General features: G+C 62.8%; 1 protein-coding gene across 3 annotated transcripts in view; it reads right to left on the bottom strand.

The window, feature by feature from the left end:
- Pax7 (paired box 7) overlaps positions 1 to 27,563 on the bottom strand; it is an 86,334-nt gene that overhangs the window by 33,935 nt on the left and 24,836 nt on the right. For all 3 annotated transcript variants that reach the window (XM_078025430.1, XM_078025429.1, XM_078025431.1), the window contains exon 5: positions 5,420 to 5,619. In XM_078025430.1, the coding sequence (XP_077881556.1) occupies positions 5,420 to 5,619 (200 nt within the window). The remainder of the gene's footprint in view (positions 1 to 5,419; positions 5,620 to 27,563) is intronic.

Here is a 27,563-nt window from a genome sequence, read left to right as displayed (position 1 = left end):
CACCCAAGGCCACCTGCCTGCCATGGATCTAGGTTCCAACTGAAGTCGGCCCGGCTCTGCAGGGCGGTTCGCCTGGGTTTGCCACTCCCTAGGACCCAGAGAGACAAGGAGAAGGGCTGCTTCGAGGGCTGTCCCCACCCCTGGGCTTGGCACCTGCTGCCCCCTCTCACCCCAACGCCCTTCCCTGGCTTTGCGGGCACCAGGGGCATCCTGGGGGCCTCCTGGGCTGGGCTGGACCTGGACCCTGTGAGAAATGGCCCCCAGCTCCCAGCCTCCTGGAGAAGGGTGGGGACGCTGGCTGGAGTCCATCCACCTGGAGACCTCGGGGGACCGACGTCCAGGTTGGAAAAAGCCTGAGCCCAGTGCCCCGCCCACTCCTCCGGGCCCTCTGTGGCTTGGGGAAGGGCGGCCTCCATGGGGTGCTAATGCGTCCCCCTCTGTCCTGGGCCCTCTCTCCCACGCGCTGATCTCCCCGTCCAGCCCAGGGGGGCTTTGCAGGTGGCAGTTCCTGCGAGACTTCCGCGGTGTTTGGTTTCCACAGTCCCTGTGTCGCCCTGTGTCGCCCTGTTGCTGTCCCTTTATGGACACGCTGCTCGCGTTTACTTCAAAACACGTTCATTTCGCTGAAGGAAGTAACACAGCGGAGAACGTGAGCGTGGTGAGAGTCTCGGACACGGGGGACGGTCACTGACGTTTTGACTAAGGCGTCCTGGTTTGTCACACGTCCTGGTGGGTCCCGGGGCTGTCCCCTCCTGCTGGCTCATCTTTTCCTCAAGTCAAAAGTGCAAAGTGGACTGGGAAGCAGCTCCTCCTTCCCCTCCGGCCCCTTCTCTGCTCCCTTCCTCCCCTGCCCCCTCCACCTCCTCCTCATCCCCGACAGACCCCCCCCCCCCCCGAGGAGAGGCGTGGGCAGCCCGTCCTGGTCCTGCAGCTGCCCCCTGCCTGGCGTGGACCCTGGAGCCAAAAAACCAGTGCTTTCCCGTGCGGGGACCTCAGGCCGGTGCCTCGCAGGTGTGTGGGGAGGCCAGGGGAGGGGCTTCCGGCTGCCTCCTCTGGGCCCAGGGGGACCCTGTCGGGGAGAGGGCCTGGCCCTTGTCCCTGGGACACTGCCATCCCACCGGGGTCCCCACTTCCCACCAAGTGTGGCTTGATGGGTGACAGCAGGCTCCCTGGGGCCAGCTGCTTGGGTTTGGGCCTTGCCCTGACCTCCAGCTAAGACGGGGAGTCTGTTGTCCCTCCCTCTGAGCCTCCGCCTGGTGACCATGTGCAGTTCTGGGCCTCGGGCGAGTTGAGGGCCCTGGTGACATACAGCATTGTGCTGTCCGCCAGAGACGCGAAGGCGCTGAGCTGAAGGCTCCTGGCCAGCGTCAAGCGCAAGGTGCCCGTTTACAGGCCGGAGGTGGGGACTCCCGGGGGGGAGCAGTCGAGGTGCCAGCACCCCACCCAGAGCCCCTGCCCAGGGCTGGGCTCTGGGAAAGCAGCGCTGGTCTTATTATTCTTTATTCCTTTTTGTGGCGCTGGAGACGGAACCCAGGGCCTTGTGCATGCCAAGCACGTGCTCCTCCACCGAGCTGCACCCCAGCCCCAGCACCTAGACCAGGAGCGGGCACAGTAGGACCTCTTGCAGAGCTGAATTTCACCTGATCTGTCTCTTAGTGTTGCCCAGAGGAAAAGAACAGGGGCAGAGACTCGAGCCCAGCACAGCCACGTTCTGTGTGGCCAGGAAGCTGTGTCCCTTGGCTACACTTCAGTTTTCCTGTCTGCAGTATGGACAGAGGAATGACCCCTCACCTCCTAGGGTTACAGCGAGGAGGGGCGGAGACACTGCAGAGTGGGGAACCTCCTGCCTGGCACTGCAGACGCCCACCGTCACCTCGCTCTAGAGCTGTGAACGGATTCAGTGCAGGTGGCGCCAGGCCGGGTGGCGCACGCCTGGGATCCCACCGTCTCGGGAGGCTGAGGCAGGAGGATCACAAGTTCAAGGCCAGCCTGGGCAATTTGGCAAGTCTTGCTCAGCAACTCAGTGAGACCCTGTCTCTAAATGAAACACAAAATAGGGCTGGGGATGGGGCTCAGCGGTCCAGTGCCCCTGAGTTCAATCCCTGGTACCCGCTAAAAAAAAAGACTCCATGCAGGCTGCTGATCAGCCAGCCCTCGGGGCCTCCAAAATGGCTTTTCTGTTCAGCTGACAGAGGGGTCTGAACTGGGGCCACCGTGTGCCCGCTGCTGCCCTTCCCTGAAGGGTGGGAGGTGCTGTGGGTGACCTCGGGACCCAGCAGCCCCTGGGCCTCTGTTTCCAGAAGAAATGCTCAGGCTCAGGCTCAGGCTCAGGCTGACGCCACTGATCTGTTCGCCTCCGGGGAGAGCCAGGCCAGGCTGGGCCGGCCTCCAGCAGCTGAAAAGTGGAAACTCCTCAGCGTGGTCCTGGGTCCCTGGCCTTCGTGCCCTGCCCCTCCTGTGGCTCGGGCTTCCTGCTGGCTTCTCTGTGGCCAGCCCAGAAGGCTTGGGTGGGGGGGCGCTCCTGACTCCTGGGGGCCCAGCTGGGGGGAGCCCGGGGCAGGAATAGCCGGCTCTCCCCACAGCTCTCCCCACGGCTGGCCCTCCCGCTTCCCTGTTTCCTAGAACGGCGGTGGCCACGGGCACTTCTGCCTGAGGAATCCCCGATGCCTAGATCAGAGTCTGGCGGACAGTCCTCACTGAATGATGGCCAGAGGGACAGACACGGAGCCACGGGGGCGGCCAGCGCTGGGACCGCCAAGGGCAGGGGGGTCTTCATGACCCAGCCCCTCTGGGCGCCAGGCGTTTCTTAATAGATTTTTTTTTTTTTTTTTTGCACTTAATCATTTAATCCCAGAACGAGGCTCACCCACTGCTCCTGCCTCCACGGTGCAGAGGAAGAGACCGAGCGGAGAGCAGAGGCGGGTGGGGATGGAAGCCAACCCAAGGCTTCTGGTTCTGACTGCTCCTGAACCCGTCCACTGCCCACCATGTCCACCCCGGGGCCACGGGGATGAGACAGGATTGGATTGCAGAGTCCCAGAACCACAGATTTAGGATCAGAGACCAAGACCTCAGAAGCACAGAGCCAAGCCCTGCGCCACGGGGCCTGTCTGTAATCCCAGCCCCTCTAGAGGCTGAGGCAGGAGGATCACAAGTGGAGGTCAGGCTCAGCAACTTAAGGAAACCCGCAGCAACTTAGCAAGACTCTGTCACAAAATGAAAAAATAAAAAGAACTAGGAATGCAGCTCAGGGGTAAAGCACCCCTGGGTCTAATCCCTGGTTCCTATGGGCTGATGGTGTGGCTCAAGCGGTAGCGCGCTCGCCTGGCATGCGTGCAGCCCGGGTTCGATCCTCAGCACCACATACCAACAAAGATGTTGTGTCCGCCGAGAACTAAAAAATAAATATTAAAAATTCTCTCTCTCTCTCTCTCTCTCTCTCTCTCCTCTCTCACTCTCTCTTTAAAAAAAAAAAAAAGAAGAAATTTAGTAAGATCCTAAGCAACTTAGAAAGACCTTGTCTCAAAATAAAAAAAAAATAAAAAAAAAATCCCTGGTTCCTAAAAACAAGAAGCTCAGAATCTAGACAGTGCTTGCTCAGGGCATCGGGAAAGGTCCCTGCCCCATTCCCTGCAGCAGGGATCCCTCTCTAGGTTCCCGGGGCCGCTGGACACTGTGCTTTTGCTTGGACATTTCTAGAGACGGGGTCCCCTCCCCCCCAGCATCCTGATGGTCCACAGTGAGAACCCCAGAGCTTCCAGAAGGCTTCGTGGTCACTGCGCTCCGTCCCCTGTCTGCAGGTGGACACTAACTCTCTGGAAGGGAAAGTGGCCTGCCCAGGTGTCCCAGTGGGTCAGGGGCGGGACCCACAGGCTCCGGAGCGCTCTCCCTGTGGACCTTCCTGCTGGACGGGAGCAGATGCCCTGTTGTCCCTGGTCCCTCCACCCTCGGGGCTGCACGGGCTTCAGTCTCTCAGGCTACAGGGTCTTGATTTTGTCTTGGCGGTGGACGGTCAGCCTTTGTCCCTTCTTCAAAAACTCAACATTTTTGTTTCTTTCTCTGCTAAGAGACCCTGGGGGCTAAGGAGCCCCTGGAGGTCACAGCCGGTGGCAGGAGCATGGCAGGGAGCCCCGGGGGTCCGCGGCCTCCGCCTGCAGCGGCCTCCGCCTGCAGCGTGCCTGGGCTCCCTGCTCCTCCACTCCCAGGCCCCGCCCTCCTTGGACCTAGAGTGACACCTGTTTCTAGGTCCCCTGGGCCCATAAAAGCATGGTCCTGGCAGCGAGGCCATTTCTCAGGGAGCAGGCAGGCTGCAAGGTGGCGGGAAGAGCCCGACCCGGACGTGGGAACCAGAGGCACCAGGAATGCGCTGCACAGCTGCAGGGATCAGGAGGCGGGCTGGGCAGGCTCAGATGTCCCCCCGGCTGGGAGGGGAAGGCAGAGCGCTGCCCCACGCTGGGAGTCAGGCTGCAGGCTCCAGCCAGGGTCTCCCTGATGGTCTGAGTCACCATCTCCTCCGCGTGGAGAGAACGTGGGCGTTGGCACCGCCAGGCCCAGCCAGCGGGGTCCAGCTCCCTGCGGGGGGGGGGGGGGGGGGAGCGCTTCCCTGGGCCTTTTTCTGTCCCTCGCTCGGGCTTGGGGCTGTGTGTGAGACCCTGACAACCCGGTGAGCTGTCCAGGCTGCACGAGGCCACCTGTGAGGAGTCGCGGGCACTGCAGCGGGCACCCGGGGGGTGCCGAGGAAAGCCGGTCCCCCCGCTGGTCACAGCCCCCGCAGCAGTCAGGGGCAGCCCCTCTGCAGGCCCACTGCCCGGTCATCAGGAGACAGCCCAGGAGTGGTGAAGCCACTTGTCACCTCCTGTCCTCGTCCCCCTCCACAGCCTGAGCCCCGGCACTGAAGGACACCTGTAGGCCTCCTGGTGGAAGTCCAGGGCCCAGCCTGGGGACATGAGGCCACCCCCTCCCCAGGGCAAGCCTGGAGCCCCAGACTCTGGCCCTACCCCGCCCCTCCCTCAAGGCCTGGGGGGACATTCCAGGTCTGGGGTCTCCCTGCCCTGGCCCGATGGGTCACACCCCGCAGGCACCCACCTGCTCGGCCTCTGGGGCACTTCCCACGCGGGAAACTCGCAACCGCTCTGCGGAGGCCAGGCCTGCTCAGAAGCCCCCTCCCCACGGTCCCCATCAGAGACCCGCAGCTCAGTGCCCTTCTTCCCCTTCCTCCGTCTCCCTCTCCTTCTTTCTGTTCCTCCATGTCCCCTCCCCTTGGGCTGTCCACCTCTCGGCCAGTCACATTCGCTGTCCACGCACTCTGCTCCAGGTGCTGGTGGCATTAATCGCTCACAAGTGGAGGTCGGGCCCCAGCCCCTCGCACTGACCTTGGCCACCCCGGTCTCCTCCGGGCCGGGCCCTCGCGTCCCCTCACCTGCACGCGGGCCTCGGTCAGCTTGGTCCTCTGGGCCAGCTCCTCGCGGGTGTAGATGTCAGGATAGTGGGTCCTCTCGAAGGCCTTCTCCAGCTCCTCCAGCTGCTCGGCCGTGAACGTGGTCCGACTGCGGCGCTGCTTGCGCTTCAGAGGGAGGTCCGGTTCCGACTCCACGTCCGAGCCCTCGTCCAGCCGGTTCCCTGCAGCGGGTGAGAGGGGAGACCGCGGGCCGGTGAGGCGGAGGGCGGGTCTGCACGGAGCCACACGCGCCCACTCTGAACACTCACTGAGGACCGGGTCCCTCCCGAGCAGGGAAGGATGCTGACCGCTGCAGGGTCCGTGGGGAGCAGCCTCCATCCCCGGCCCTAGGAGGCTGGCTAAGCAGTTTCTGGCAAAACCATTTTTTTTTTTTTTAAAGCTAATCCCCCATAGTTGGGCATTTAGATTATTTCCACTCGCACGGATGGATACCCATGACATGAGGCTCAGGGGGTGGTTTCATGGTGAAATACATTTGTCAAAATTCACAGAAGTATATTCTCCAAGAAAGGGAGGGTTTTGCCGCTTATGAATGACATCTGAAAAACCAACTTTAAGAAAAAAGCAAGGTACAAGCCGGTGGGCAGAGATCCATTCCACCCGCAGAAAAGCACGCACAACCCCATGACCCAAACCCGCACAGGCGCCCACCCTGGGGCCGGGGCGCTTTCTGTGTGATACTTGTATTTAGATATTTTTAAACTGATGATCGTTTCAACGAGACTGTCGTCGGGTTTTGTGGAAATATTGCAAAAACGAAGAGAAGGAGGAGAAGAGGACAGGGAGGCCGGGGAGAGGAGGGGGCTGGACAGTGCACCTGAGGGTCCTCCTCCGGCTCCTGCTCTCCCCCTCACAGGCGCTACCGGGCCCCGCAGTGGCGTCTGGGAGCTCAGACTCCTGCTAGCTTCCCGCGGGCCTCAGTTTCCCTACGTGTAGCATGAAACGTTTGGACTATGTGGCTTCCACAGGCAGGCCCTTCCTGGGACACTCCCAGATCTCTCAGTGACCTCCCCGCCTGGAGGAGGGGACCTCACCTGGGTGATCTTGGTCGGGCCATGGCCCCCACCTCTTGACTCCTACTAATTTCCACCCTGGAGCCTGGAGGTGAGTGAAGGCTTTGGATTCCTGTGCAGAGAGAGCAGGAAGCTGGAGCCAGCTTGCTCCCTGGCATTGCAAGGGGCTCTCAGGCCAGGAATCCATTTCTGCCCCAGTTGCAGCCTGGGGAAGCTTCAGGAAGGGCTTGATCAAGCTTCCCCACGGTCGGAGCTGAGGCTGAACTGGCTCCCCACCCTCACTGAGCCCCGGCCTCTTGCCTATTTCTGACACTGTCAAGGGGGTGCTAGCAGGGAGGTCCCTAGCCAGGGCTCAGAAGCTCTGCCCCATCCACCAGGAGGGCCTGAGGGGAGTGTGGAGGAGGGGCTGGTGAGAGAAGCAACCAGGGGAGCAGGAAGGCAGGGGGGCAGGGAGAGAGCCCTGACGTCCTCCTCCTCCAGCTGCTGCTCTCTCCCTCTCCTCTCTGCCTCGGTCTTCCTTCCTCCCTCCATCTTTGGATCCTGGAGAACACTCTGGTCTGTATTCACTCCCTCACCAGACCCTTTACTGAGCAGCTGCTTTGCCTGAATGGACACGGCGTCACGGGCCCACACTACAGATGGGAGAAACTGAGTCACGGAACCCCAGAGGGGAGTGTCCAGGCTGTTAGGGTCACCTCCGCACTCAGCTGCGGTCCCACCTGCTCACCAACGCCAGGGCACACCCTGCCGTGCCCAGCTAAGTGACGCTCGGGACCCCACGAGGAGCGAGCCCCCACACACGCTGGAAAGCCACGGAAACAAAGATGAGCTCGGCCCCTTGGACACAGAGGAGGTGAGGGGACGGCGGGCAGGGGCCTGGCTGCTGAAGCGCACAGTGGGCGGTCCACCCCGTGCTGCCCTGCAGGTCACGCGGGAAGGGGGCGGTGTCCACCTGCAGCCCAGCGGCCGGGGGCAACCCCTCTGCTCTGCCCTGGGTTCCTTCTCCCCTCCTCTAGCTCACCCGATGGGAAGTCGTCCCTGTGCCTTACTGACCGCTGCCAGGCTGTCCCCAGCTGTGACATCCTGCCACAGACCCAGGGAACCAAGCCAGTCCTCCCTTCAGTGCTGAGGGCAGATCTGGGCACAGGGCCGTCCCCTCCCCTGCCCTTCACGGCCCGGGCTGCCAGCTGCCCAGCCCCCTCTGACACCGAGCGCGGACGGCGTGGGTCCAGCTGGCCCCCCGGCCCCTCCCTAGCACGTCCGGGGCTCGGAGCCAGAGACGACTGATCCCAAGGACTCACGCCTCGGAACTTGCCGCAGGCCTGACTCCTGATGGGGACCAGGAGGCCAGCGCGGCTCTGAAGGAGGACCTGGCCTTGGCAGGTGGCCAGGGACACAGGAGTGGCACCCGTGCGGGGACCCTCAGGCTCCGGCAGGACAGGGATCAGGGTTGTCAGAGGCACAGATTGTCCTCAGAGCCGGGAGTCGGAGGACGGTCGCTGAGGGAGGGGCACAGTGGCCCTGGAGGGAGCCCAGCTAACGGCCCAGGCTGCGCCCCGAGCCTCAGAGGTGACGGGATGCTCTCCACCCACGCTGTCCCTTGTGGCCGTCCTGGCCGCGTGTGGCATCGGGCACCTGGACACCACCTTGTGCCACTGGAGAGCTTTCTCCACTGGGCTGGACTTGGTTTCCGACCCGCCTCCCACACCTGCCTCCCCTCAGGGCAGGGGCAGCCCTGGGCCGGAGCTGCCCACGGGGTCACTCTCCAGGACACTGAAGGCCCCGGAGCCGGCACTCAGGGCTCCCGGGCAGGAGCGCTGCTCTCCTGAAGAGGGTTCCTACGGCGCTTTCGTACAAAGTAAAGCCTTAAGGAAATAACAGCAGACTATCAGGCTGTGACCAAAACTGTGACAATGACCAAATGACCCACATCTGTCTCGGGCAGAGGCGCCCAGGTCAAGGTGCTTCCGCCCACCGCCCAGGCTCAGTGCCGCTGCCCCACCCCATGCCCCTGCTCTCCAAGATCCCAGGCCCACCATGGGCCTCCGCTCTGGTCCCCTGCCCCCCAGCTCCCCCTCCCCGGATCAGCAGGACCTGGGGAGCCCCGTGAGGCCAGAGAGGAGGAAGCCAGCCAGCCCGCAGGTCTCCGCTGTTTGAGAGGATCTGGAGGACACTCTGCGAGGATGTGTTGCCATAACAACTCCTGGGATGCTGAGAAGGGACAGCAAGACTGTCCTCCACCCGCAGAGACGCAGACACATCTTAGGAGAAGGGGACTCAGCCTGTTTGTGTCATCAGTCCCCTGAAGGAGAGTTTCCACCCGCTCCCCGGCCTCGCAGGGGGTGAGACCCCCATTTGAGGGTTGGGGGGCTCCTCTGTGCTGTTCACATGACAGGTCTATGAAGCTGGGACAACTGGCTTTTTTAAAAATAGGGAAGCCAGGCGCAGTGGTGCGCGTCTGTAATCTCAGTGGCTCAGGAGGCTGAGGCAGGAGGATGGCGAGTTCCAAGCCAGCCTCGGCAACGGCAAGGCACTCAGCAACTCAGAGAGACCCTGTGTCTAAACGAAATACTATACAGGGCTGGGGGTGTGGCTCGTTGGCCAAGCGCCCGAGTTCCATCCCTGGTACCCCTGCCGCCCCCCAAAATAGGAAAACCAAGGCTCAGAGAGGTTCAGCCACTTCAAGGAGCCCACACAGCCCCCATAAGACCGTGGAGAGGGATAGTGAGGAGGGGACTGACTGGCAGGGAGTGTGACAGCCTTGGGGACTTGATAACTGGGTCCTGATCTCTGTCTTTCCTTGGCTGGGTGGCCTTGGATAAGTCCCTCCCCGTCCCCGTCCCCTGGGTTTTCTCAGCTGTAAAAATGAGGATAAAAGCGCACCCCTGCCTTCGGCACTGGATGGCTTTGGGGGTGCAGTGGAAAAGAGCCTTTGAGAATCATTTGGAAGAGGAAGGACCCGGGAAGATGGTTACTGTGGATGATGGTGATAAGGAGGGTGGTGACGGGTGGAGGGGCCTTGACGCTGCTTCTCGCCCCCCCCCGCCCCCCCCTTCCCGCCCGCCCTGGCGCCCTTCCCCTCCCCACCCCCAGGAACCCTTCAGCCTCCGAGTTAAATTAATCAACAGGATTAAGTGGAATTGGCCGCAGAGAGACCCTGCTGACGGGGGCTGAGTCCTCCACGCACCAAAAGCCAGTCGCTGAGCAGTCAGCGTGGGGTGGGGGCACGTGGGGGACGGACATGGGGACGCATTCATTACACGGACACCAGACCTGGGCGGGCGGCAGAGAGGGGCCTTTCCAACAGCTGAGGGCAACGTCTCTAGGGCCAGGCCCTGGGCTGAAGATGGCCCGAGCCAGGGCAGGGTGCAGGACACACGTTCCTGGATCCTGTCTCTTCCGGGAGGCGGGGAGGCCCCCGATCTCGCAGGGGGAACAGCTTCCCCCATCAGAAGCCCCCAGTGTGACGGGGGGCAGCACCTGGGCCTGAGGCTTCCCAGGGTCAGCGGTGGGAAGACTGTTCCAGGTGAACTGGGCACAGGACAGGCCTCCATCGGCAGGACACCCAGGTGACCTGCGAAAGCCACCGAGCAGCCTGAGGACGGAATGAAGGGCAGGGCCGTGTGGTCCGGCCAGGCTGAGGGTGGGCAGGAGCCACCCGGTTCAGGGTGGGGTGCAGCCCAGCAGGTCAGCGACGGCGGATGTGAAGTTTCTGGGGCGATGCTCGGCCACCCCCAGACCCTGCCTCCTCCAGAGCCCCCGCCCACCTCTGGGAAATGGCTGCCCACTGCCAGGTGGACCAGGAGGCCCCACCACCACAACATGGCCAGTGTCCAGACATTCCGCCCTCCGCGGGCCCCCCCGTCCAGCTCTGGCTTCCTTAAACGGTAGAGCCAGGGGCTGTGACCACAGCGCCCTCTGCTTCGTGGGCCACCTCTGCCATGGTGGGGGTCCTGCTCATCCCGGGCAGCCAGCTCAGGGGCCGTCTGCCCAGCCAGGCCCATCCCCGCGGCTCAGGGCCTGCCCTTGGCTCTCAAAGCCCACCCATGGGTCAGGGCGCTGCCTGACGGTGACTGTGGTCCGCGGGTGTCACGGGCTGGGGGACCCCGGGGCTCGGTGGGCTCGCTCCTGAGTGCAGCGGGCGGGGCGACGGCGGGGTTCCTCCTGGACTCACCCCCTGCAAATCAGCCCCTGCCCGTGGGCGCAGCCCTCCACAGTCACAGCCCTTCACGGACCCGGCGCCGGCCTCCAGAGCCGCTGGGAGGGTGGGATGGCAGCCGAGCCCCATTTCCCAGGTGTCCCCGGGGTCCCAGGCTGGAAAGGGACCCCAGCCCCCAGCACGCCCAGCCTGGTGACAGGGTGACAGACTCGGCCCCCGCCAGGTCCCTGGGTGAGGGAGGAGTCCATTTCTGCTCCTGAAAACCAAGCTGGCCTCTTCCCACCGGCACCTTGCCCTTGGCGCTCTCTCTTGTGGAGGAGACCAGGCAGGAGGAAGGTCTCCCCGACCCTGTCGCCCCGGGTCACGGAAGCCAGCACTGGCCATGAGCCTGGGGTCCGTCACAGACACCCTCCGGCCCTGGCCCTGGCCCCAGCCCCCCGCCCGCCGCCCCCCGCCCGGCTTTTATTACAGTTTAACATGGGCCGCGCGCGGGCTGCGCACAGAACGAATCACATAATAGTTGATATGCGTTTTAATCAAGTAATTCGGGCAGAGCCGGAGCCGCCAGTGCGGCCAGCCTCCCTGAATACCAAGCAGCCTGGGCGCGGCCTTCGGAAGATGGGAAAGCCATTTGCAGCCCAGCGGGGGCCCCTCCCCAGAACCGCTCGGCTGTGACAGTGGCTCGTCCAGTCTGCAGGGGCTGGACCCGCTCAGGGGCAGGCGAGGGGCCTGGGACCCAGAGGCAGGGACCCTGCCTGTTAACCCCTCCGGCCTCCTCCTCCACCCTCCTTTCCCTCGGGTGCCCACCTCAGCCCTGGGCACTGCCAAGCATCCGTGAGGCCCTTTCCTCTCCCTCACAGCCTCTCGGGCACCCAGCTGGGCACCCAGCTGGGCACCAAGGCCAGGAGCCTGGGAACGAGGCCCACACCCCCAGCCAGGCACTGCCCTGCAACCACGGGCTCTGCACGGTGCACCCTGGCCGCTCTCGGCCCGTCGGCTCCTGCAGCTCGCAGCGGCCGGGCCGGGCAGCAGAGCCGGGCACCTCGACTCAGCGGGCAGGGCCCGTGGACTCCGCCAGGGGAGAAGCGGGTCAGAGCAGGATCCGCACTCCTCTCCACAGCACGGGCACAGACGCACAGGCCGAATGCTCTGTTTTACTGTCCCCAAGACTGCCACCAGCTGCCACCAGTACCCCCTCCAGGAGGGTATGTGCCCTCTCGGGGCCTCTGCTCCATGCTGAGTCTCCTGTGCTCACAAGGGTCCCCTGAGTATCCGCTGCACCCACGAGTGAATGAGCCGGGGGACGAGTGAGTACCTTAAGGACAGGGACTGCGCTGGGGACCCTGACGGCTTCCCCGAGGACACCCTCGTCCACTGAGGCACAGCTGAACTGGCCACACCTGATTCACCTCCCATGTGTCCTGGGCACCCCCTCTGTCCCCAGTGCTGGGCAGTCAAAGGGGAAATGGCCCGTCCCTGTTCCGGGAGCTCAGGGGAGGGGTGGGGAGGGGAGGCCGGGGGCTGATGGGTGCTGTCCCTGGCTCTGCTGGACGCCCCCCTGCACACACACACACACACACACACACATGCACGCACACACGCACCCCGTCCTGAGGAGCAGGGACCCAGCCAGGCCCCCCCCACAGGCAGGGGGCCCAACCAGGTGGAGAAGGGGCACAGGGGCTCGCGAGCCGGAGGAGGGTCTAGACAGGCCCGAGGGCCGACCTTGGCAGATGGAATCTCCATCAGCCCCCAGGCCTGCTGCCCTCGGAGGCCCCACAGCCCCCTTCCCTGCCCCTCCCTGGAGAAGCTGGAATGTCCTGTGTCCGCTGGGCATCTGGGGACTCCATTATCCCCAACCCCTGGGTCAAGGCAACAAGGCCAGCCCCCTGCCCCAGAGGAGGAGCCGCAGCGCGGTGTCTGGGGACGGCCCAGGACCACCCTCCAGGGCCTGGGTCCTTCTCGGAGGTCTCGAGCTGGGGCTCCCCCACGGCAGAGTCCCCGCCCCTCCCCTGGGCACCCAAGGGGCTTCCCAGATGGCAAAGGGTGGGACCCTCCCTCCCGGCTGGCATCCGAAGGGTCTGAGGACCCAGAACCAGACCCCTGGCCTGAGAGCCTCCAGGGGCGGGGGCGCCAGGCGGGTGCGGAGCCACCTGGCCTCTGCCTGACCTGGATCCTGTGCTTCCTCCCTCTCCCAACCCCCAGGCAGGAGCTGGACCCCCACCGGCCACACTGGACCCTCCCTCCTCCGGGAAGTCCCATCCAGCCCATCAGTTTTAAGCTCTGAATCTAAGGCAGACGATTTGCACCCCAAAAATGTAGGGCCCATGTGGGGAGTGGTAGGATCATGGCCCTGGGCTAAGAGCACAGTATTGACCTGAGGCGCTAGAGGGCGCTGTTTATACATTCCTGCCAGGAAGGGACAGACCTGGGAAGAAGGAAGCAGTACTACTTAAAATGGTACTGTGTAGTTATATGGCCAGAACTCAGAGGCATGTTTTCTCAGGACAGATCCAGAGCTCGGTTTTCTGCACTGAGTTGTGAACCGAGCACAGATGGCAGAGAAGAGATGGATGTCAAGGGCGGGAAACATCTGAGCCAAAGGTACTTCTCAGGGAAGATTTCCTGGAGAAGAGAATTCTTATCTAAGGTTCACCCAGCTACGGCAACTGGCTGAGGCAGAAGATGTCCTGAGCATCTTACCAACTCAGTGGCTTTACCTCATGGTGTCCCATGCAGCTACTGCGGGGCTTGGGAAGGGGGGATATTTCGGGGTAGGAACTAGCCCACTGTGTGAGGAGCTCAGTTCAAAATCAGCTACAGGCTTCCTACAGCTTAAGATCATCTTGAAAATAATCGCCCTTTCATCCCCTTCTTCCCTGGGACATTTCAATCACTCGCTCACTGAGTCGCCCGGCAAGCAGAGGGCCACCGCTGGGCCAGGCAGAGCAGAGCGCACAGCGCTGGCCACTCAAGACCTGACCACCGGGGCCTGTCACAGAGGTGTGTCCAGGGCAGCACTGGGGGAGAGAGGGGAAGGACAGCCGCTGTGGTCACAGGGACCCGGCTTTCACTCTGGGCCTGCCTCCCACCAGCCACGGAGGCCAGATGTGTCCCTGAACTCCTGAACCCGGTTCTGGTCATTTCCAAAATGAGGGTCGTGCTGGGAGTGAGAAAGAGGGCAGGAGAGGAAAACCGCGAGCAGAGGCTGAGCTCCAGACCCGTCGGTGACAGGGACCAGGCTGCCCAGACCCTGCCTGACCTCTCTCAGAAGGGAAGTCAGGGCCCGGGGTCCTGGCACTTCCTGCTCAGTCTCCAACCTGTCACATGACCTTGGGCACGTCCCTCGTCCTCATGGACTCTCCTTCCTCCACTGGGCCTCCCGCAGGTGCCCACTGGCCACAGGGATGGGAACGTGGAGAGGTGCCCAGTGACAGCCAGCCCCACACTCAGGGGAGGCCGCGGTCCACCTGGGGCTTCCTGAGGACGGGACTGTGTGTCTTCTATGATCCTGGGTGTTACTCCAGGGCAGGGCAACTGGGAACACTTCTGTGGTTCCTAGAATTAAGAACATTCTAGAATGTTCAAGAGCAGGTCCCTCATCAAAACCGCAGCCATCAGTTAAATGAAGGAGCCACGGACGGACCTTGGTCGTGACAGACGGAAGCACCGACCGGAGCTTCCCCAGGGCCACAGCTTCCCTCCCAAGGCTCCAAGCTACTTGCTTTCCTGGGAAGACTCGTCCCACCGCTGCCTCCCAGGGGCAGGAGGACGGAGGGGAAGCTCCTCTCCAGCACGGGAGGGTGGATGTGGTAGGAAACAGATGAGCAAACAGTCCCAAAAGAGCTAGAACAGAGCATTCCGGTGTCCCAGTGCAAGGAAGTGACAAAAGTCCAAGGGAACAGACAGATGGGCAGTTTAACACCCAGCCGCTCGGGAGGCTGAGGCAGGAGGCCAGCCTGAGCAACGTAGTGAGGACTTAAACAACTCAGTGAGACTCTGCCTCAAAATAAAAAATAAAAATGGCTGGGGATGTGGCTCAGTGGTTAAGTGCTCCTGGGTTCAAGGGGTACCAGGAGCCCCCCCCCCAAAAAAACCAAGTTCTGCTTGTGTCCTGATCTGATCATGGCACACCGCATGCCTGTCCTGAGATGCCCTGCCCAGCCCCCACACGTGAACGATTCCTAGGTGCCAATGAAAAGCTCAAACATATTTTAAAAACTTAAAAGAGCCACCGCAGAAGTGCCCCCCAAATGCCCCCAAATGGACGAGAGCACTGTTGCCTCCCCAGAGGGTCCAGGGGGATCCTGCGAGCTGTTAGTAAGACGTGGGGTGGGGGGGCTTCAGGTTGGAACCCTGAAATCTGCCTCCGACTTCACCCCCGATTCGCTATGTGCCCAGGCTAAACCCTTCCCTGAGCTCCATCTTCCCCATCCCTGAAAAGGAGGGGTTCCCCTGGGTCTCCAAGGCCAACCTGGGAGGGGGCCCCGGGGTGCACCTGATTAATCCATCTACTCTATCGCCAGAGCCCAGCCCCCGGCACACAGTAGGGCTGCCTTTCATCTTTCAGTTGGGGGCCACGGGACACCCCGAGGTCATGGGTGCGGCCCTCACCCTCACATTCCTCCTGGGGTCTCTGTCCTGCTTCCCCAAGTCCCCAAGCCCCGCCCCCTCCGAGGAGAAGCCCCGCCCTCCTCCCCCTCCTCTTCCCCTCCCTCCCCGTCGTGGGGGGGCCCCTGGGGTCTCCTCGAGGGCCGGCGCCGGGCAGCCAGCGAGGCCTTTCAGGGCGCAGCCCCGGGGCCCCTCCCGGCCTCTCCCCCAGCCCCGTCGGGTCACCCCGTCCATCTGGGCGCAGCCCTCTCCAGCTGGCCGGCCGGCCGTTCCCAGGCAGAGCAGGTCCACGGTGGAAGGTGGTGGAAAAATGTGGACAAATTTCTGATTTGCAACACTCTGGGAAAGAGTTTATTGCCATTGTTTGAGGACGAATGTATAAATAAAGCGAGGCGCGGATGGCGGGGGGCGGCCGATGAAAGGCAGAAAACGAGCAATTTTATGGCCATAAGGAGCGGCTCTAATGGTGATTTCTGAGGCGCTGGACCATGGTGGTTACTTAGCCAAATGACGCCGCGGCCCGGCAGCGCTTACTTCTTAATTACTGCTGCGACTTGGGTCAGCGACGCCCCTGCCCGGGGGGGACCGGGTCCTGAGCAAACACGGGCTTGGAGCCAGGTCCCAGGCTGGGGGGCAGCTGGGAGGGCCGAGTGACCTCTGTCACCTGCCCCCATCCAGGCAGCGTCCCTGCCCCTGCTCAGGTGCCTGCCCCCAAGGAAACCAGGGCGAGAGGGGGTGAAAGGAGCCCTGAACCCGGGGTCACTTCTTCACGGTCACTCGGAAGCTGCAGATCTGCTGTAGGCCACGTGGCAGGGCCAGGCCCTGAGCCAGCTGGGAGACAGGCCACAGAGAGCCACCATCACCGTCTCTGACTTCCAAAGCTATTTGCAAAAAAGCAGCTAAGGGCTCAGGTGGAGCTGCCCAGCTGTGAATCCCCAAGGAACCCGAAGGGCAGAGCAGAGGTGGTCAGTCACCTGGGCTGCGAACATGGCCTCTCTGAGCCTCGGTCTCTTCATCTATAAAAACAGAGTGGAACTAAATAGTCCCCGTGGGGCTCTAACGTCTCAAGATTTTGTAATTAATTCTAAGAGGCTGTCACTGTGTTGCTCCCAGAGTTGGCAAAGGTGACCGGCATGCGCCCGTGAACACTCTCGGCTGAGTTTCGTGGTTGGCTTCTGGACTATGAAGCAGTACTGGAGGGAGCGGGGGAGCTGACGTTTATTGAGGGTCTACTATGAGCCAGGAACTCGGCATTCCTTATGTCCTCCCACAGTCACCTCCTCAGAGGGCGGGTGCTCCACAGAGCGCTCAGAAAGGTGTGGAGACTCCATGCAACACTAAGCAACTAAGGCCCCCTTCAAACCCAGGGAGCCGCACGCCAAAGCCAGCCAAAGCCCAGCATCTTCTACAGCGGCCAGGGGCCCGCAAGCTTTTTGGGCACCGGAATCAGCCGCCGGCTTGGTGTCAGCAGACGGAGGGCCCCAGGTGGGAAATTCTGGCTCAGTAGCCGGAGAGGTTGCGTTTCCAGCAAGCTCCGAGGGCTGCTGAGACCCAGGTGATTTCTTTTTTTCTTTTTTTGACAAGATCGAATGCAGGGGCGCTTGGCCACCGCACCGCACCCCCAGACCTTTTTACTTTTTGAGACCGGGTTTTGCTACATTGCTGAGGCTGGCCTCAAACTTGTGGTCCTCCTACCTGGGCCTCCCAAATCAGTGGGATTGCATCGCTATGCCTGCTGGGGCCACACTTTGGAGACCACTGTTCTACCGAAATGCAGAGGAAACTAGCAAGAAAAATAAGCTAAACTGCTACTCAGCAAAGAGGGAGCAAGAGTCCAGGGGAAAACTACGATCCTTCTCCCCACCATCAGAACAGAGAGAGACAGAAAAGAGTACCATGGCCTCAGCCCTCTGCCCCGAAGCCCAGATGCTCTGCGTGCTACCGAGCTCAGGACATGGTGGACCCTGCAGGGACAAGCTTGGCTGGGCTTCCTCCTGGGTGCCTGCGCCTGTATCACCAGGAGCCTGATGCCCAGGAGGCCTGGAGGCCTGAGCAGAGGCCCAGCCTGCCCACCTGCCTGCCCCGCTCCTCACCACTGGGTCTGACCAAAGTCCCCTCTCCTTCCCCACAGCCAACCTCCCTGCTCAGCATGCAGATGCTGGTATTTGCAGGGGAAAGAGCTGCCCGACATTAACAGGGGACCTTCAAAAGCTGAAGCTGGGCCTCAACTTGACCCAGTCTCCTCCACGAACTGTCTTTCAGCCTCCCAGCCAAATGCTGGGGACTGATCCCAGAGGTACTTTACCACTGGACTGCATCCTCAGTCCTTTTTTTTTTTTTTTCTTTTTTTCCTATTTTCAAACAGGTTCTCACTAAATCGCCGAGGCTGGCCTCAAACTTGCCATCCTCCTGCCTCAGCCTCCTGAGCTACTGAGATCACTGGCATGCATCACTGTGCCCCACAACATTTTTTTTTTTTTGGTCCCTGCTTCATTTCTGCTTCCCAGAGGGAAACCTAGCTGACAGTTGGCGCTCAGCACACATTTATGGAATGAATGAATGAATGAATGAACGGCCTCCTTCCAGAGGCCCAGAACTGTGTAAAAACTAGCCATGTTTCAAGGGAAATCCACCCCCAGGTTGCTCTTGGCGCCAGCATGGTTGCTGGTGACTATGTCAGCGGCCTGGTGCACAGTGATCTCATTAGAGATGTATTTATGCCACTCCAGACACCTGGCCAGCAGCTGAACGGTGCCAGGAGGTCTGGGGATCGGCGCTGGGTGACCCCACGCACGGGGCTCCCCTCAGCCCCCCAGAGCCCCCAGATGCAGACACGCGTCCTCCTGATGGGGACCCTCGACGCCTGCCCCCTTGAGCCTCCCCAGCGAGCCTGGCTCTCAGGACGTGGCTGCCGCAGGGGGCCCCCTCTTTCAAAAGGAGTTAAAATCCAATTTGCTCCTGCTGCTGACACCTTTTCTAGTGTGATGTATTTTTGATAAAAAAAAATTTTTTTTTGATCAATAAAAATAAAATCTGTGACTCGCACCCTGCGGCAATTATTGCTCTGAGCCTGGTTTGCTGATCTCGAAAGAATTAATAATGTTATTTTCCCAAAACTGTGGCCAGCCATAGGTTACAGCTGCATTAAAATGGCCGGGGGCTGGTGGAATGCGAAACCACGCTGTTCTCAGAGAGCGAGGGTCCTGCTTTGAGGTAGCTGGGGGACAAGAGCCTCTTTATTTAAGGAGCTGCAGGGGGAGGACTCAGGGAGGAGCCTGAAGAGAAGACCAGGGTCCACGGCCCTCCCGACAATGCAGGTCCTGAGCTTTGCATGCACAACTGGGTCACCTCCGGCATTGATATCAACCTAGCTCTAAGGATGAGACCAGAGAGGGTCAGCGATTTTCCCAGAGTCACTCAGCTCTATGTGTCAGCATCAGATCTTGAACCTAGATGGCTCTGCCATGTCACTTCCCTTCCTGAAGGAAGGGCTGGAAACTGAAGAACACACTCATGCTGGTGCCTGACACTCCTGGCCTCCTCCTTTTTTTTTTTTTTTTTTTTTTTTGCTACTGGGGATTGAGCTCAGGGTCTCTCAACCACTGAGCCCCATCCCCAGCCCTATTTTGTATTTTATTTAGGGACAGAGTCTCACTGAGTGGCTTAGGGCCTCTCCATTGCTGAGGCTGGCTTTGAACTCCGGATCCTCCTGTCTCAGCCTCCCCAGCAGCTGGGATCACCTTACTGTCCTTGCTTACAGACCCCGGCCCCCCCTGCAGAGCTGCAGCTCAGAGGCAGGAACCCCAGCAAGACAGGGCCGCGCTGGAGGGAAGGGGCTGGATCCCCGCCTGGTGAGATGGACAGGGGGGTACTCCCAGGACTGGGGGGGGGGCAGGAGTGAGAGAGGGGGAGGGAGAGTGTAAAGGGAGGGGACCCGCCCGGTGCCCGGGGTGAAGATGCTGAAGGTCAGGTGGTCCCCTCCCAGGATGGCAGTACATCAAAGAACTCCAAGTGCTGGGCACTGTCCCGCTCAGCCACACCCTCCCCCTCTTCTTCCTGCCAACTCTGCCCACAGAAGCTTCAGCCTGTCGGGTTTTAAATGAAGAAAAGGAGAAAAGAGTCGGGAGGTGTGGCAGCACATGCCTGCAACTTCAGTGACTTGGGAGGAGGCCGGGGGAGGAGGATTGTAACTTGGAGGCCAGCCTCAGCAACTTAGTAGGACCCTGTCTCAAAATAAAAAATAAAAAGGGACTGGGGATGTGGCTCAGGGGCAGAGCACCCCTGGGTCCTACTATAAAAAATAAAAAATCAGGCTCCCGAGCCCTCCCCGGTCCCACAAGGGGTCCCTCTCACAGCCCTCCTCCCACTCTGCCCCCTGGGGCCTCCCAGCCCCGGCCTCTGCCTTCTGCCCCGTCCCCATCGGCCCCTGCCCTCTAATCAGCTCGCCCTGGGAGCGGGCGGTGTCTGTGGAGCTGTGCCCAAGGCCACTGGGCCCACAGTCTCTCCTCCTCCTCCTCATGGCTCACAACGTCGGGGCGGCTCCCGTTCAGCTGCACCCGGGACACTGCCCCGTGTCTCCTGCCGTCCCCCTTCTCTTGGGAAATGGAAAACCGGACTCTGCCCCACCCCAGCCCCCTCATTGCTACCTGGAGTCATTGCTTCCCGTCCTCCCCAGCTGGCCGTCCCTGCCCCGAGGGCAAAGCCCCCCGTCCCGCTCCCACCCGGACTCTCTGGGTCTTCCAAAAGTCGAGGGTCGGCTGACCTGGGGCCTGGGGCCTGGGGCCTGGGGACCTGGGGCCTGGGGACCTGGGGACCTGGGGCCTGGGGCCTGGCCTCTGGCTCCACTTTGAGCTGGACCTGCCTCGGGAGCCGGACGCTCTCCAGCACCTTTGAGGTGGCGCCAGGAGCTCGGCGCCTTGGCTGGTGCCATCGGGTTCCCGTTAGTGTCCCCCGCTGGTGTCCCCCGCTGGTGTCCGGGAGTAAATCACAAACACGCGGCCATTTCCACTTCTGAGGCCTCCGCCCGCCGCCCAGCTCAGGGCACCCTCCCCAGAGCTGCCTGCGGATGAGGACCAGGTGGCCGCGGGGGCACAGCGGCCGGGCGGCCTGTCATCTGCACAGCTGCAGCCCCTGCCTGCCGCTGGCACCTGCCACGGGCCCCAGGGCCAACCCGGAGACCTTTCCCACGAGACGGACGGATGGACCGATGGACAGACCGTGGGAGGCCCTGGGACTGCAGGTCTGGACCCAAAGCCCCGGGTCCCACGAGTTAGGGGTTGCAGAGAGGGCAGGGGAGCTGGTGGGGAACAGGTTGGCGAGGGCCACCGCGTCCGCCACAGCCTTGGGCTACGTGGGTACGGCGGGGACAGGTCCCCAGAGCCTGGGCACTTGGGATGTGTGCGCCGTCCCAGGCGCCTTCAAGATCAGCTCCTGTGACCTTGGCCATCACGTCGACCCCTGTCTCTGCATTTCCCAATGAGGACGCTCAGAGAGCCGAAGCCACCGGCCACCACTCACAGCTGCCACACAGCAGGGTGGGGGCCAGACTTGGGGCGGGTGCAAGTGACTCTCGGGCTCAGATCTGAGAGCACCTTTCTGCATCCTGGTCTGTTCCGGCTGGGAGCAAACACAGTCCCAAGTCCTCGACTTACAGATGAGGAAATGGAGCCCAGAGAGGGGATGCAACTTGCCAGAGGTCACACAGCGGATCAGAGGGGCAGCTGGGTCCCAAGCCCTCTGTCTGTTCCCCGAGACCCGCTGCCTCTCTTGGGGGTGTGAGTGTTCTCGGAGATAGGGACACGCAGGGTGTGTCACTGTGAGATGCAGGGGTGGCTGACAGCAGGCCTCACTGGACAGGGTGCGTGTGGCCACTTTGGGCCAAGCACCAAGACCTCTGACTCGGGGGTCTCTCAAGATGCCCTGGGCTCCTCCCGGCTGCCCCCTGGGTGGAGGCAGTGACCCCCCAGCCTGAGGCATCCTGGACGCGGGACAGAGAAGCCGGGACAGGCGGTGGCCAGCCAGGCTGCCCTCCACTGCATCCTGGGGGGACCGGGGGCCACCAGCAGGGCCAGGTCCGGGGACTGAGGACCCTGTCACCCTGGACCGTGGCTTCGACTCTCTGAGCCCCAGCCTCCAGGAGCCACCCGGGTGCAGAGGCCGACGGGGAAGGACGGGGAAGGAGGGACGCTGCCCCTTGGCCCAGACCCTCCCCAGGCCCCGGGGAGAGCTGACACAGGTCCCTGCCGCACCCTGGGAGGCCCCGACACGCTGCTGAAGAAACCCGAGGATCCGGGCCGGGACTCATCTCTAGCCAGGCGCTGAGTCACTGTTTGCCCAGGGTTACCTAAGAGGTGCCCGACAAGACGCAGCCGGCCTCCCCCAGGGCCTTGGCACACCCGCCTGCCCAGACCCACACAACTCGGCCAAAGGCAGACCCCTCCCGGGAGCAGGCGGGCCCAGCCCGGAGCCACTGGGATCCAGAGGCACCTGGTCGGCCTCCAAGGACGGGGCCTCACCACCCTCAGCACGCGTTCATTGAGCACCTACTAGGTGCCAGGGGCTTTCTCACCCTGGTCTCCTTCCAAGCTGCCTGGCGGCTGTGGGGTGACTCCCACGGCCCCCACCTTTTGCAAGCAAAAAAGCCCAAGCTGGGAAGGCGAGGCTCGGCCTCTATAGGACGGAACATCTGCAGCCCCTCTCCTGGGCAGGAAAGACCTGGGGAGCCCTGGGAAGCGGCGTGCACCCCTCCCCCGTCCTGGCCGCTGGGAATGGGGGCAGCTCGGAGGTTGGGGTTTCTCAAAGCCCCCGCCATGAATCTCGGCCGCCAAGGCTGGGAACCGCTCTTCCAGGGCTCCTGGGTTTTGCCCAGAGTGTCCCCCCCCCCGCCCGCTGCTCCTATTCTGCTCCAGAGGAGGGGGCTCGGGGGGCTGTTGGGGGATCAGAGAGGGGGGCAGCTGGGGAGGGGCCCACGGGGCTGGCCTCGGCTGAGGAAGAGGCGCAGAGACTGAGCCTTCCGGAGCCCCAAGAGGACAGGGGCCAGAGCCTGGGAGCGAGCAGCAGAGGTCACTTAGAGGTCGTTCCCAGCCTTCCCCTGCCTCCACCGCCCTCCGGGGCCCTCGGACCTCCATGCTCCCCGTGACGCGGTGACTTCATCGAGGACACATGCCTTGCACCTCACCCACCCCTCGGACGGCCTCCTCCAGGACCCGGCCTCTGGGCCCCCTTGATGAGGCCACTCGAAGTCCAGGGTGCGGGCAGCTCCAGGCACCCTTTCCTCCCGGTGGCTCTCTGGGGCGCAGGGGAAGCCCAGCCACCCAACTAACTTCTCGCCCCCCTTCCCGTCCTCTAGGACTCTGCACTTGACCCTGGGCCTTTGGGGTGGGCATCCTCGTTCTCCCCCATTTTGCAGACGGGGAAGGCACAGAAATGTACAACAGCACGCACGGCAGCCGTGGTAGGGCCCAGACTCAAGCCCGACTCCTCTGCTCAGGTGCTGAGCCGGGGCGAGCCATCTTTTGAGCTGCAGCAGGAGGGAATGAAGTCAGACCAACGGAAGAACTGCCTGTCCTTGGTAGTCCTAAGCCCTGGTCCTCAGCTGCCATGGGGGAAGCTGTAGAATGTCTCTGGGCTTTCTCAGTTACTAAACCACCCACCCCCCGGGCCCATGCTGCAGCCCCCCTCCCGCAGCCCCCGCCTCCAGCAGTCAGGTGAGTGGAGGGAAATCCAATCCCGCTTCCTTCACGCTGAACTTGCCCAGAGCTTGTTTGCTCTGAACCGTCAGAGGCCCGCCGCCCGGCCTCCTGGTTTCCAGTTGTTGACTCTCCCGCCTGACTTGGGGGACGCTGCCACACCCCCTGGGTGAAGGGTGGAGCCTGAGGACTTGGCCAGGAAATGGGGGAGGGGCCAGACGCCTTCCACAGTCACCTGAGGCCACCGCCCTTCCCCCACCCAGCCCTTCCCTGGTCACCAGCTGCCACCGCCTTGACCCAGCGGCCAGGGAGTCCCTTGGTCCCTACAGGCCACAGCAGCTCCGACCTCCCCCAGGCCGCAGCCCGACCACCGGGTGTGGAGGTCTCATGACAGAAACGAGGCCAGACCTGGCCCTCCATCCTGGACCGCAGGGCGACCCGAGGTGGCCACCAGGTCATCCTGAAACAGGACGCCCCAGACTGCGGCAGCCCAGGAATGAGCCCCAGTGGACACCTCTTGGCTTTCCCCCTTGGAAATGTCCCTGTTCCTGCTCAAGCCTGGTCTCCCTAGCCCAGGCCAGGCCTGCCTCTCCCTCGCCTTCTGGGGTTGGCCAGAGACCACCAGGGAACTCATGTTGAACATGAGGAAACCAAAGATCAGAGAGCTGCTCTCATTTTCCTCAGGACACACAGCAGCGTCAGAATTTGAAGTCAGGTCCGGCCAACTGCAGAGCCTGGTAGGCCCAGCAGGAACACTGCATCCCGCGGAGGATCCCTGAACCAGGACGTTCCCACTGGGCCCTGTCAAAGCTGGCGCGCTCCCAGGACAGCCACACCTTGCCCTCTTCTCCCGGGAACCGGCGTCTCACGGCCACCTGTCTCGGAGATGGGGCCCCAGAAAGGCCTCGGCTCCTGGCCTCGGCTCCTTAGGGCCTCGTCTTCTTTATTTTCAAAACGGGGAAGTAGGACTGGATGGGCCCAAGCCCCCGGCCCGCCAGACCTGATATTCCACCACTTACTGTGCGACCTGAACAACTAAGCTCCATGTCCCCACTTGCCATGGAGGGGTGACAAGGCCATCCACAGGGGGTGAGGGTCACAGCTGTACAGCGCTGGCCACCAGCGGCCTGGCTGCCGAACCAGCTCTTCCCGGTCATCGGCTTTCTCGCTGCTCTGCCTGCGTCTCCTCTGGGCTCAGAAGCCATTCGACAGCGAGGAGGGGAAACCCAGCGGTGGCCATGAGCTGCGAGGGGCCCGGAGAGAGTCCCCGCCTCGGAGGGATGACAGCATCTCCAGCAGGACTGACTGAGTTCGCTGTGTGACCTTGAGCGACTCACTTAACCTCTCTGGGGCTTCTGCCCTTCCACCTCTGACAGTGAGAGGGTCAGAACGATGCTCCCAGAGCTCACATCTGGGGCGTCTGCAGCCCCCAGACCCAGCCCCAGTGCAGGGATCCGGGAGATGAGGGTTCGGATTCTGGATGGGGAAGGAGAAGTGCACCCAGGATTCCCCTTGGGCGGCAGCGGGGGGCCCGGACCCCGGAGCCCTCTTGACTGGGCTGGTCGCTGCTGGCCTCACCTTCAGGGCTGTGTTAAAGTCCCCAGACGGCTCCTGCCTGCGGGGGATGGTCAGAACCGGGGCTCTTCCTCCACAGGGACCTTCCCCCCAACTTGGCACGGGGCTGGCCCCCCCTGGACGCCCCAGAATGTTCTAGAGGGTTTAGAACCAGAAAATCTCCGTTCTAGCCGCAGCGGGCCTGCTTTCCAGGGAGGCGGGAAGCAGTCAAGCTATTTTCCTGGCCCCTCGGTCTCCCGGTCGGGTACACGGGGGACCGGCCCCAGCGAGGAGGTGGGGCTGGCCGCCTGTTCCCACCTCTGGACCCTGGACCCAGCCCTGGGGGGGCGTCAAGCAGCGAGCGGCCTCTCCCAGCCTCCCCGGCACACCCAACGGAGGGAGGGAGGCCAGGACGGCGTCCCCTGCACCGCCCCCTCGGTCCCCATGACCAGAAGTGTGCACGTGTCCATGGAGAGACCTCGAGAACCGTCCCGTAACTCTGCGGGGCAGGGAGCGGGCCCAGACTTGACCGCCTACTCGCTCGGAGCGTTTGGATTCTCCATTCACAGGGGGCCGTCCTCCTCCACCCGAGGCACGGCAGACGGACAGATGGACAGTGGACGGACAGATGCCTTCAGTGAACAAGCGGCCCCTCCAAGGCTTCTCAGGTCCCTATCAGGAGGCCAGCCACGGGTACCCCTGAGAGCTTCCCGGGGTCAGAGGTCATCTCTAGACCCACAGCGAGGGCACCAAAGTGCCCCCCACAACCCGCCAGGAGAGTTTCCACCTTGAATGCAGCACACCTGTCCCCAGTGAGGCTCAGAGCCGGCCCCAGGGGACACGGGGACAGAGACCCGGCTGTGCTGGGTTTGGGGCCCAAAAATAAATGCAGCCTCCCCCCAGCCCCAAGCCGCTGGCCCGGCCTCCTCCTGGAGATGCCCTTTGATTTCGGAACGGGCTGCAGTGGGAGGCCATAAGCCCCCGGTGGTGCCCGTAAACAAACAGGCGGCGGGCGCTGGGCCTCCCCCGGTGCCCCCCGCCCACCCCCTGCCACTTGAAGGCAAGGGCAGAGGGCAGGGCCTCCCGCCATTGTCCCCGGGTAATTAATTGCGGTAATCAGGGGCCACGCGGAACTTCAAAGGCCAGGCCCAGCCCCAGCCCTGCTCCGGGTGTAGCCAGAAAGCAGGGTGGGCCCGGCACCCGCACCCGGGGCTGCTGGGCCCAGGGCAGCACCGGGCACACGTGCCCTCCCCGGGAGGAGGCGACCCTGGTCCTATCTCACAGATGAGGAGACCGAGGCTCACAGAGGCCGATTCCTGCAGCCGAACTGCGCCGGGAACCTGGCCTGGTTCAGGCCCCTGGAGACCTGGAGGAGGAGGGGGCCGGCTCGTCCCTCTCTCAGCCTCTGAATCCCCCCCCAGACCAGGGGGGAGGAGCAACATCGAATCTACGAGCTGTGGCCCACTGAGGGAGGGGACAGGGTGACAAGCCAGGGCGGGACGGTGGGGATCAGAAAGTCCGAGGTGGAAATGAAGAGACTCCTTCCATCTGGGGACCCCAAGCCTGGCACTCCATGAGCCTGTGTCCCTACCCCGCCACCCTGAATAGAGGGGTGTGCTGCCCTCTGTCCATCCCCCCGACAGGGCCCGTGAGAGCTAGTGCTGGGCCCGGGCGACCCGGCCTCCCCTCCACCCGTCCCCCTGCTGTCCCCTGCTCCCTCTACTGTGTCACGTACTTTATTTTATTCTTTTTACCCTTCAGCACGGGGGACCCTGGCCCGGCCTCGGGAGCCCCTTTCCCAGACGTTCCCCTTAATCTTCATAAACCCCCCGAGGAAAGTGTCCTAGCTCCACCGCCAGAGGAGGACAGGGGGACGAGCAGGACAGGACACCCTTCTCATCTGGGGAGGTCAGCCGCCCGGATTCTCGGCTGCTTCACGGTCACCTCCAGGAGCCCGGTCCCCACGGTGCCCCTCTCCCCTCCCGCCCTGCGGCCTCCCCGCCCTGCGGCCTCCCGGCCAGGACACCCCACCTCCCTGGCCCCCTTCCTTCTGGTTTTTCGCTCAGGATTCCTGAGCCGAGGAGCGGGGCTGGTTTATGGCCCTGCTGGCCCGTGGTCAGCTCTCTGGGGCTGGGGGGCTTTTTGAACGTGCCCAAGGCAGGTTGCTAGGGTCAAGGGTCACAGCCCTTCCTGGGGGAAGTTCGAGTTGGCTCCTCCCTGGAACAGGGGCTCTGGTCCCCTCGCCCCGCCCCGGGCCCCCCGGGTCTCTCCAGATAGAGGCCGCATCTGGATTTCCCGTTTTCTTCTCTCCTCAGTTTGTCCTCAAGCCAGAAAATATTCAGGGGCCTGGGGGGACAGCAGACGCGAGGAACTGGGGGTGAGCCAGAGGCCGGTTTGATCTGGGCAGCAGGACACTAGGCCACACCAGCAGCCTCAAGTGGCAGAGCCAGGATTTGAACACAGCTTGGTCTGAGTCACAGAGCCCAGCGCCTCCCACCAAGCGGGACGCTGGCCCCAGCCCAGGGCCCTTCTCAGTCCAAGGCTCCAGCCACCCAGTGCCACCAGCTCCACCCGTGGACACAAACTGAGTCCTGTGGCCCGTGTCCACCTCAGGGCCAAGCCCAGAGCACGTCTCCCTGAGAACCAGGCCTCTGGGTCCTGCTTGTCAGGTGCCCTTCCCTTCCTGCCCCAGGGGGACAGCCAGGTCCCGGGGCGGAGGACGGCTAGCCCTCCCAGGCACCCTGGGGCCAAGGGCTTTTCTGGGACCCCAGACTCTTGTGCTCAGCCCAGAAAAGCAGGCACCATGGGGCAGGAGCGGGCGGCTGAGAAGGCGGCTGCCGGGGCCAGAGGCTGGGCTCCCCCCCACTCCAGCTGAGCCCCCGGTCCCCCAGGAGGAAGACACCAGGGAAGGGCGTCCCCTGCCTGGCACTGCTAGGAGGAGGCGGGGGGCGTGTCCAGAGGGTCTCCAGCCCATGGTCGCTGTGCCGCTCCTCCTTCAGGCTCCCCTGGTACCGGAATTAACAGAGGTGTGGGCTCCAGGGGGAATAAAGACTGAAGAGGGGAAGGACGACCCTCGGTGG

Source organism: Ictidomys tridecemlineatus, chromosome 11 (genome assembly GCF_052094955.1).
Source record: "Ictidomys tridecemlineatus isolate mIctTri1 chromosome 11, mIctTri1.hap1, whole genome shotgun sequence".
Taxonomy (NCBI): Eukaryota; Metazoa; Chordata; class Mammalia; order Rodentia; family Sciuridae; genus Ictidomys; species Ictidomys tridecemlineatus.
Note: the sequence above shows the minus strand (reverse complement) of the source record. Positions and strands in the feature narration are given on the sequence as shown.